Genomic DNA, 12050 nt, shown 5'->3' on the forward strand with positions numbered 1-12050 from the left:
CTTTTCAAATGATGTCTATCTACAAAAGTCAAATGATAAATAAATAAATAAATTATTTATGGTATATTGCCCAGATGTTAATATTGACTACTATCGATTGTAGTTAAATATTGAATAAAGAAATTCGTATTTCATTGCCTATAATGATATGAAAATTTATAAAACGCACTATCAATTATAGAAGTATTAAAACTGAATTTTAAAATACAGTAACTTAAAGTATAAATTTAAAAAAGAAAGCCCAGAGGACATCCTTCTTAACATTAAAAATCTAGGGCAACGTTAAAATTATGATGAGATTTTTTAAAAAAGCGTTTCGTTTCCCAAACTGTTATAATTCTGTTCTCAGTCTGTTGTCATTCTGTACAGTAACATTATTGATGTATTTCTACGTACAAATTATGCAATATCGTTTGTATCTTACTATGATCGTACGCGAGTTTTGAGCTGTAGCAGCATAAGCTATTCAAAAATATTATCTACTGAAAAGCATTATTATTAGAATACTCGGTATATGTAGTGTGCAAAAACTTCTATAATACCTATTGTATTACATTCAATTAATTTTTGTAAATTTGTTATAACTTTACACATATTAAGAGCAAGTGTGGGTTAATATTAAATTTATAAAATTTTTCATATTCAAGCACATAGGTTGGTTTAATAGAAGTGAAGGTGTGGGTGTGCATAATAAGTATAGACACTAATACTGAGCGATTTAATTGAAGTAGCAACTTCTCTTTAGTAATTTAAGAATTTCTAAAGATAAGGTCTAAGTATCATTTAAAGATTGTAATTTGGAATAAAAGATAACAAATGTTTTTAAGTATTGTATTCCATTGCTGTAATTGTATTTGTCTTAAAAAAATTATTTCATATATTAATTTTTTTTTATAATGTGAGGGTTAATCTTTCTATGTCTTTATACAAAGTTTTAAAAATTATATAAAAAAAAATTAAAAATTATAATTATTAAATATATTTAATGCTAAATTAATATAAAAATTCTTCTTTATCTATGTTAGTGAATGAAGTGCATTTATAATATTATCAGTCATTTTGTGTAATGAGCTTATAATGTAGACTAGCGTATAAGAAGGTTAATTTCATTCACGCCTTATTTTTCTCTTCAAGACAAACGTCATGATTTTGCAGTGATTTGCAATCAGTAAACACAAATCCGACAGATTACTTGATAATTGCAGACATTATGACAACGGTTGGCAAGGCAAAAATGAGGTGTGCGAAATTGTACACGGAGTCAATAGCAGTCGTTCTGCCTTTGTCAGCTTTAAAGAAATTGCTTGTCTGTAGCTGAAGGTGAACTTCATAAATATACACATTCGTTTGCATATATGTATCTACAAGATACTTCAAACACTTGAAATACAATTCAATACAAATTTCACATTTATTTGCTTTAAATGTGATTTTGTTGTGATTTTATTGTGATTTTGCATTATTTGAAAATTAAATATTTAAATTGAAAAGCGTAAGTCGCAAATTTTACGAGTGAAATCCAGATTTTAAGCAAATTCATTCATTGTCAAGATGTTTCTTTCATTCTTGAATAAAGTTATTAAGTGCATAAATATTTATTGAAATTGCTTTGTCTTGTATACTAAAAGCTATTAATTTATATAGTATAATAGCATTTTATTGAAGTATTGCAATGGAACCAAACCACAATCAATTATTTGCCTGGAAATATTTGGATTATTTCATAACGGAATGTTATAGAATAGCTTTGCTCCATTTACTTAAGTAGACCTTAGTATTGTGAAAAATGAATCAACAGCAAATAAAACATAAAAGTTTTCTAAAGTATCAAGCAAATTATTTTATTTACCACTTATTCATTTTTTGAAAATGTTTTCAAATGAATTGATTAAATTTGATAGATAGAAGAAAAATAATAAACACTTTTAATTTAATACTTCAATTCTTTTAGTTTAAAGTGTTTTAACATAATGATAATTTTCAAACAAAATTGTAATTTAAGTTCTTAAATCAATAAAAATTAATTTAAGTCCGTCTTATGAAAGATGGTTCTATTCAAATTCTAATAATACTAAGAAGAGATTTTATAATAAAGCAATATTAACGTTTTTTAATATAATGTTAATTTTTAAACAAATTGTAATTTTAGTTCTTAAATCAATAAATATTGATTTCAGTCTGTCTTATAAAGGATGGTTCCACTCAAATTGTTAGATTTATAGCTTCAGTGAAAAAGATATTTAAAGTCGTACTGTGAGAAAAACGGTGTTAAGGTAGAGTCTGGTGTCTCTGGTGTCTCTGGTGGACTAAACAAGTTAAGAAAACACTGACCGCAGTTGATATGCAAGACTAAAGAAAGCGTGCATGGAACCGAGGTGTTCAAAATCCAATAACGGATTGTTGTTATAGTCATTTAAATAAGTCCGATGTTATATGCTAGTTACTTATTCACCAGAAAATCACAAATGTATTAAAGACAGAGAAATTTCGAAATTAAATTTAGATTTTATTTGAGATAAATCTAAATTTATCTCAGACCTAATATAACCTCTCTTGAATACACTAGTGGCTTATTTTCCATAAAATCACAAATATATTTGATACTTAGAGAAATTTAGAAATGAAATGCAAATTTTATCTAGGATGAAATATCTTAGGAATTTTCTTTGTCTTTCGTAGTTAACTAATTGCGGTTCACATCTTTCTATAGATGGAGCTTTATTTTAAGGAATGGTGTTAATATATTACTCTATTTAGTAAACAAGTTTACTTAGCAAAAAAAAAAAAATGGGCACATTTATTTGTCTAAATGGTATTAAATTGTTGAATAAAACAATTATAACCCATTTTCTATGCAAATGTGGTAAGACAAAAGAATTTGTTACTTTTTATTTTGGTAGATAATGCATTAATTAGCAAAAGAGGCGGTGCTGCAGAGCCCAACTGTTGACTGTTGAGTTGTTGTTCTAAATATGAGGAGTTTTTTTTATTTGTCATATGTGACTACAACAACTGTCAAAATAAATTTTAAGTAAGCCACGATGTGACTTTTAACAAGTTTCTACCTCTCAACACACTGTAATTAATAGTACGAATTTTTAAGCCTATTCATTGAGTTCTAACGAATACGCCCACATAATTTATTGAGGTTAACTAAATTGCACCTTGTTTTTGGACGCATTTAACCTAATTTCGCGCTTTGGTGACATTCTTTGCAAGTATGATGCGTAATGTGCTAATTTCAAATTTTAAGCTAAAGTTTTTCTTTTTAAGTTTCTGTCAGAAACGTGAAAACATTTTTTTATGTTGTCTTTACATTTTATTAAGTTTTCTGTACGTCATTGTAAATGTAAAGATAACAAAATTGATTAATAAATCAATATGTGCATGTGGTGGTGTACACGGAAACCCTGGCTTTATACACGTTCCAGAGGCATTTACAAACGCACAAATGAGCGTAAGCCATTTCAAAAATTTTTGTTTCCTTTTTACTTGCGTGACAAACTGAAATTTAACAGTACAAACTGATATACAGTAAAATCCTTTCTTCTACGGGAACATTTAACTGTATTTACATAGAAATGTGTATGGGTTAGTGTGCAGTGTACACTGTACACTGTACACATATTCATTCATATGAGATGTGTTCATATACCTGCATGAACTCCTCTGAGTCTTCTTAGTATTTGCATTTGTATTTTCATGTTATTTTTGTTTGCCTGTTGTTTTTTTCTTCTTCTTCTTCTTGTTTATGTTTACTTATGTTAACCTTTCTGCACTGCTGTCACTTTTGATTCGTGCTCGTAGCGTTCAACATTTTTTTTTAATGTTAAATCAAACACTGGAATTGCTTGTCAAGCACACAAATGAAATGTTACACTAAAACACACAAATACGGCCACGTTCAAATGTTTTTAGCCATATTTTGACATGATACGCTTTTAAGTGGCCTTAATTAAAAAAAATACAATAAAGCAAAATGAAATCAGATAAAGTAAAATGGCAACATTCAAATGGTTAAAAAGCTCTAATGGTCCTAATTATAAGAATAAAAAGTTAATAAAGTTTTTATATTAAAACCACAAAAATAAAAAATAAATTTTATAAAATAATATTTTCCTTTAAATTTTTAATGTGCTTAAAGTTGTTTACATAAAATAAATAATTTATTTATATTTGTGAATATATTCTGCTGAAAAGTATTTGGAAATTTTAAATAAAAAGAACAACTTCCATTAATCATTACAGTTTGTGCGACGCATTCAAAGTAGGCGCTTTTCTTATGACCTACAGCTTCAGGTCTTCACAAATTCCCATGTAATATATATTGATCCAAAATCAGTATTTCGAAGCGCCATTTTCAGTTTCGAGGACAAAAAGAAATTACAAGAGTGAGCTTAAGTTAATTTATAATAATTGCTTTCTTTTGATTTAAAATTTACAAATGATGCTGTGCGTACTGACAAATATGTCTTATGTAAAATGAATCGTTAATATAATGTCTGTCGGATGTTCACACCATCGTAACATTCTGTTCAAACAGTATTATTGCCAAATGGACAAGAAATTTTTTGTACAATATTTTACTGTTAAAGGCAAACAGTTGTTTAACTTTGCTGCCTTTTAATGCTCAAATATGGTATATTGCGTCTATAGATCCAAAGTAGGCGAAGTATTGCAATTATGTTACTACGTTAAGAATATCGGATTTTAAGTGTTTTATGTGAATATAAATTTGATTCCATTTTTAAATTTTTTACCAATTGCACTGCTATAGGAAGTAGTGCTCATTGCTGTGCTCTTTCAAAATTGTATTGTCCAATTTGCAAGTACCTCATATATTGACTTGCTCTTATTTTAACCATAAGCAATCTTTTTCTTATTTTTATTAGTTTTGATTAATTCATCTAGATTTGGGAACATTTTCTATAAATTGTATATATTTCTCATTACATATATACCTACCTTTCCCTATTTTTGATTTGTGTGGATGTATGTTATAGATATTTTAACAATAAAGTTAAATTTTTTAGGTACACGGAGCACTGGTAAAACTTTATGTATTTTTATTTTCTTAACAGAGTCAAAAGTTTATTAAAAGTTATAAACTTAATTGATTTATCCAACTACATTGGTGAATTAGTTCAAGAATCAGACAGATGGTAAAGTATGAATCAGTTGTTGAGTTTCTAAATCTGAATATAGATTAGTATGCGCTCAGTATTTTTTCTGCAATCTGCTATCTATGTAACTTATCAGAAATAAATTATTATGGCAGGTGTTGATTGTATTGTCATAATATTATACAAATGTGTTCAGCTTCTTGTCTACGCGGACGACATCAACATTATTGGGATAGGAAGCGTAATGTTAATGTTGTCTCTGCAACTACTGAAAAGGAATCTGTAAAAATAGACTGTGCATCGCTTAGATGCTGAACTGGTGGCTAACGGTTATAGTTTTAAATCTGTCAAAGATTTTGTTTACTTTAGCACCGTTGTAATAAAGAACTCTAGCTATTAAGTGCTAGATTTTTGTTAAGTCACCTGTGGTGCCTATTATGAGCAGTACTTTCTTAATTTGAAATTAATTAAATTTACCAATTTGCGAGATAATCATGTGTTGTAAACCAATCATACAGTAAAACTTCATAAGTTCGAACTCTTTCAATACATTTCTTAGGGCTTCGTTTGCGTATCTCTTAGCAACTTAGACACATACTATACATACATTTGATTTCATGAGTGTAGCATTTCAATATATCCAATTAGATAAATGCAAAACAATCATTTAACTAATTTTTAACATTTTTCTTTCACATAATATGAATTAGTCAACTTATAAGTTTATGATCCTCTTCATGTCATACACTTAAAATGCTTTTATTGCCACTCAATTAGCTTCCACACTTAACACATGTGCAACAAACACTTGACTTCTTTCTACTTGGCTTTAGACTATTTTTCTTTAAATTTATTTTTATTTATTTTGTTTTTATTTATTTTATATTTATTTATTTTTTTATTTATTTTCTTTTTAAAATTATTTACACTTGCTTACCCAACGCAAAATACAATCCAAGCGTGGACCTTCAGAGATGCAATTTAATCCCCACAATATTAAAACAAATTCTAAAGTATTATTTTTCCTAGAACCCTTGTGCGACAAGTTTAAGGTTGCACTCTTCTATGTACTGGAAAAATAATATTTTACACTAAAATCAGCCAGATTCTTATCACGTTACAGAAGAGGTGACTAAATAAAATAAATAGCAAAAATATTTTTTGTTTAAATGAATCAAAAATTATATAAAAACTGTCATATACGAGTACAGTATCTTAAATTTATCTTTTCAGTAGAAAAATGCACAGAATTTGATAAACCAAAAAAAAAAAAACAGAAAAAACTTTATATGTATATATTATTAAAAATTACCTGATAAGTTGAATGTGATATTGCCATATTGTAAGTCTGAGACCACTACGATTTTAAGTGGAAATTATGGCACTTCAATTATTAGAAGTGAAAATTATTGTTTACGATTTTATTTTGCACTCGAGGAGTTTCCTTTGAACTTTGCAAAACAAAAGTCTTCTCAATAAATATTTATTAATTATAGCTGTGGTATATACGTAATATTTATATTTAAAAAATACGTCAATTGATCGTACCAGCTTAATCGAGCAGTCGATAGTATATCACGTGCTTGAAAGCAAAAGTTATCTTCATGCATGCAAGCTCTTGTATTAAAAAATAATCTCTCACTTCAATGTCTCTAGTTTATGCCTTTTAACTTATTTTCATGCCGATTAGTAAAGCTTTGCAGCGATTTTATTAATTAAATTTTAAAATAATATTAAGTTATTAGTTAACGTTACTCATTCAAATCGGGACATATATACATGACTATTGATAACTTTGTTGGTTTGATATCGTAGCGCTTAATATTTACATATCAGACTAAATTTGACTGCAGGCTTTTTTATATTTTTTTCTTCAAAACGCAAAAAATATAAGAACTTATAAAATATATTTTAAATAAAATAAATATTCAATAAATTCAGTCAGCTCTGGTTTTTTTCAGGTTATTCACGTTGGTTTAAATGATTTGAAATAAAAATTAATTACGCTTATTTTTATTTTTCAGTTTTTGTCTTATTTTGGGGTTACTTGCTTTCATATACTCTTACTTTTTTTTAATTTACACTATATATATAAATATATCACTGTGCATATTGTGCATATATACACTGTTTATTTATATGCATATATATTTGGTTTATATGCTTTATGTGTATACGTTTGTAACACATAAAATATTTGATTAAAATGACGTATTTTCAGTGATTTATTATACCACAAATTCAAAAAGTAATATTTATTTAAACTGTATAAAATTTCTGGTTTTTACAATACTGATTTTAATAACTTAATTTGTTTTACTTTAAAAAAATTAGTATTTTTTATGTGGTTTTAGCTTTGTTTTATAGCATTTTTAAAGTTATGATTAACATTAAATATGTGACACTCGAACCCACTGAGAGACACCATCTCTAAGGAACGATTTGAAAGATCTCAGCCAATCAAATTAAAAATAAATTATTACGAAAAAATAAATATAAACGAGGAGTGATTAAAAATTATTTATTAGAGAGGTTTCTGGTCAAACAGCGTTATCGAGGATTGCCAAATACCCATCATCAGTAGTATCGGAATTATTTTTTATATTTAATTATTCGTAAATAATTTTTTGAGTCTGCAAGTACTAGGGGTTAAGCTTGCATTCTGCGTAGTCCTTGGCAGTACAATCAATACATAAAAAAGGATACGATTGAATAAACAAAATATAATACAGTATGTCGCATTTTCGATACTGTTTGATCATGTTACATATATAAAAGTCTGTTTACATATAATATATATAGTATAGCAGTGATATGTAATACTTTTTAAAAGATTTTTTGTCGTTTTCTAAATAAAATACTGTTCTATCAAATTTAGTATGAATGTCAGAATATTTCAAATAGTGGTCATTATTATAATAATAAATATTGCAGTGTTGGTTCTCCTTTGCTATTAAACTAGGCAAAGAATAGTTAATACACGCTATGTTAAAGGAAAATATTATATCACTAACTAAGAAATATGGTCAAAATTAAGATTATAATTATGTTTTAATCAAACGGGTTTTAATCGCTAGCACTATTTTTGTAAGATTAAGTATTGCGAAAGTAGTAGGGTATTTTCTCAATCCACTAATTTATTAAATTTCTTCATAAGGTGTTTAGTTTTATTAGTACATGAGTATCTCAAAATACTTGAATTTGCTCCCTGAGTATATTAGTTAATCTATTAAGGAACTCTTTAAAAATCTCTAAAGATATCTTTGAGAATATATAAAACTACAAAAATAAATACTAGCATTCTATTAATATTTTTCAAAGTTTATTTTTGTAAATTAGGAGTATCTGTTCCATCATAATTTTTTTAATTACTATTCGCTTGTGGTACCTCTAGCATCTTGTATCTATTTCTTAGTATTGTTCACTACTTCTGTTAAGAATCAGTTAATTAAAAATTTGCTGGAATTTTGCTAAATAGATGTTTTGAATAGTAGATTTTTTACAGCCTAGCATCGATTCAAATTGAAATGTATAAATCTAGTACATTTTTACATTGTTATTTACTCTCGATACATTCTATTCTGTTTTTCGGAGACCCAAAAAACTTGTAATCGGTTAAAATAGCATATCTTTTTTGGTGTATCTTAATTGTATGCATTAAAGGGGCAATTAGTTCTAACTAATTTCAACTAAGCTTTCCTAAGAGAGGTACATTCGTATCTCTGTATAAGATTTTAATAATTGGCGTAAATCTTTTGATGTTTTATTTGTGTCAACAAAAATTAGTTAAAAGTTACGTTATATTCCATAAAGAGATAACCAAAAGGTTTCGATTTCATTTTGTTTGCGATCTAGAATCAGTGGAAAGTTTTTAACTCGGCAATCATAGAGTTTTCTAATATCTACAGTGAAAACTTAATTCTGACATTACTGTTAGTTGGGCTATAATTTTGTTTTGATTCTAGATAGAATACATAACACATTTCGTATGTAGGTATGTATGTATTATTCGTAAGAATTTAAATAATACGTGCCAATGCATTGAAACTTCTTTCGATCTCAGTGTTTATGAATAATATATTATTTTAATAAAGAGATAATGTGTTATTTCTAATAGCCTATAAATTTCTAATTTAGTACGTGTATAATTAAGAATTGAAAATAACAAAATTTTTAAGTACCTAATGCATTACATCATTTTGTTAATGAATAGATAATGTATTATTTGAAATTGACCAATAATTATAAATTTATGCAAACACATGGGACATAGAATTCCATCCATTAAATTCATAACACAGATCAGAGCTTCTAATTAAAATCGAAAATAATCTCATAAAATGTACATAGCGTAAATTATAAATACATCAAACTATAACATATTAATAATACTACAAAAAATATAGGCAAGTATCTAAACTTTTTTTGTGGCCTTAATTAAATGATAAAATTAATTTAATAAAAACTGTTCAACATGCAAATGTTGTTGTGCAAATCAATCACACATAAAATTCGCTTAATAAATTGATAAAACACTAAAACTTTATTAAATTACAGTAGACAATATCACAATTTAGCTTTAAGCAGTTAAAAAAGGATTATTGTGTATAAAAAGCCTTATTAATTGATTAAATATAAGGTCAAGATATGTCAAGCAATTTATATGAAAGTATATAAGTCTTTTTGCTTATGAGTAATCAAATTTAAAGCTGTATTTTTATATAAATAAAATAATATAAAATAAACTAAAAGAATAAAATAAACTAAAAATATAAAAAACAAAATAAACTAAAAAAATAAAATAAAATAATAAATCTGAAGGACAGTTTTAACTTTAAAAGAACATCCACCGAAAAGTAGCCTTGAATGCTAAAATTTGCCAAATGTTTCTGTTTTGAAATATGATATTGCAATACAAAAAAAAAAAATAAATAAAAAAAAGTTTTTTATATAGCTTAAAACTTTTAAAACATATTTATAATGTATAAATACAATAAATGCCTATATTACATATCATATAGGTTACACGCATGCTTAACTTTAGCCCTCTCGTATAAAGAATATCAACTCATAATTATTCTACTTGGTGGCCTATAAATCGTTGTATCAAATTTTTGTGTTTTAATTTTGAACGTATTTATATACTTGAATTTTTATTTTTTTTTTGTTTTTATCAATATGTATCTAATATAGTGTCTGTGTGTCTGTTTTATTTAATTTTATTATATTTACACACTCGACCTTAATTTCTTTATTTAATATTGGTGACGTCTTCATTCACATGAACAGATAACTTCCAATCATGGCATAATAAATTTATTATGTACATTACATAGCTGTATGCTACGTGATAAATAAGGGCTTATCAAGACTTTAATAAATATAAATTGTTTGCATATTAATATATATGCATATGTATATAAACACTCATGTGCCTTGAAATACAATAGTATGAAATTATCAGTCTGTCTTTGCTTTTATTAAAATATTTTAATCATCATTATCATCATCATCATCATGAACACATGAGGTTTACGTGAAGTACACCATTGGATATTAATATATACATTCTGCTTTCACTGACCGAACACAGATCCTATTTGGTAATAAAGTCTTTTTCTAGATTACCATTCTGTAATATTAATACTCAATAATTAAAATCTATACATACTGCTACACCGCATATAAAAAATTCGATTGTTACACATTTCAAATGTATTTATTATCTTTTGAATAATTAAGACTTTATTGAGTAGAAGACGACTGTGTTTGTTAGTATGAGAAAAGTATGTTGAACATACATATTGTTTTGTAGTCTATTGCGATTAAGATTCGATTTAGCTTTTAATTATAAAATTAATTAAAATTATAAAATACAGTATGCTCTCGATAAGCCTGGCACTCAATAAACAGAGCACAATTTTCGTTGTAATCTCTCTAATACGAATACGAACAAAGCGAAGAAAACATTATTTCAATAATACGGAGATACAAAATTTGTTACTTCCCCAACCCTATTTCATACAAATAAATTTATCAATATAGATTTTTTTTATCATGTAGTTTTTGGAAGTTCGTTCGGAGGAATGAAAGATAGGTAGCTAAATCGTATAAACAAGGGCAATAAATTCAAAATTTATAGGGTCATCTATCACTTGTAATTTGAACTATCAGTTATATATATAGATACTTAAACTGCACTTGGAGCATAGTTGTCCAGATTATCAAGAGCTTGCTGTGTATGAAAATAATAAAATAACAAATATTCTATGACTTTTCAATCAGTTAATGCTTACTGAATATACATAAAAAGAAAATATTTATCTTTGGAACGTTATATTAATTTCAAATATTTTTAGATTAAAAAATATTTTAAAGAAGACTCTAATTGGACATAAAATAGTTCGTGGTAGATTTGTATTTTTTATATTTGTTTTTTTTTTTTGTTTTGTTTGAATTCGGAATAACGCAAGTACAATGGCAAACCCCACCGAAGTGGGGGCTACTTCTCCGTAAGTAACCCTTATATAAAAACTTAATAATATATAGAATAATCTTATCTCTATAGAATTAAAATCTAGAGCATTTAATAGAATATATTGCTTTGGATTTCAACAACAAACCACTATATATGTATCTTATTAAAAACAAGATCATTTTTCCTATGTATGTTATGTGTATATATGGGTATTTACTTGCATCTTAAAAAAATATATTTAAAACATAATAATTATGAATAGAATATAAAAGTCAATATCAAATGATATTAGTGTTATTGTGTTGCCTAATGCTAGAAATACTAAATAAAATAAATATAGTATTAGTTTTAAAATCAACTCTACTTATTGATATGATCAAATCAAAGGATGGCGGATCTCTATAACGGATGAAAATTATATGCTCCAAAAAAAATAAAAGAATCGAAAA

General features: G+C 26.5%; 1 protein-coding gene across 3 annotated transcripts in view; it reads left to right on the forward strand.

Annotated features, from left to right (window-relative positions):
- The window catches only part of LOC119678786 (cAMP-dependent protein kinase type II regulatory subunit), a 113457-nt gene that overhangs the window by 48064 nt on the left and 53343 nt on the right, over positions 1–12050 (forward strand). For 2 of the 3 annotated variants that reach the window (XM_038090841.1, XM_038090842.1), the window contains exon 1: positions 11468–11635. The exons of the other annotated variant lie outside the window; for it this stretch is intronic. In XM_038090841.1, coding sequence (XP_037946769.1) covers positions 11601–11635 — 35 coding nt within the window. In that variant the 5' untranslated portion in view covers positions 11468–11600. Of the gene's footprint in view, positions 1–11467; positions 11636–12050 lie in introns of those variants that run through there. 3 annotated transcript variants of the gene reach the window in all.

Source organism: Teleopsis dalmanni, chromosome 2 (genome assembly GCF_002237135.1).
Source record: "Teleopsis dalmanni isolate 2A chromosome 2, ASM223713v2, whole genome shotgun sequence".
Classification (NCBI taxonomy): domain Eukaryota; kingdom Metazoa; phylum Arthropoda; class Insecta; order Diptera; family Diopsidae; genus Teleopsis; species Teleopsis dalmanni.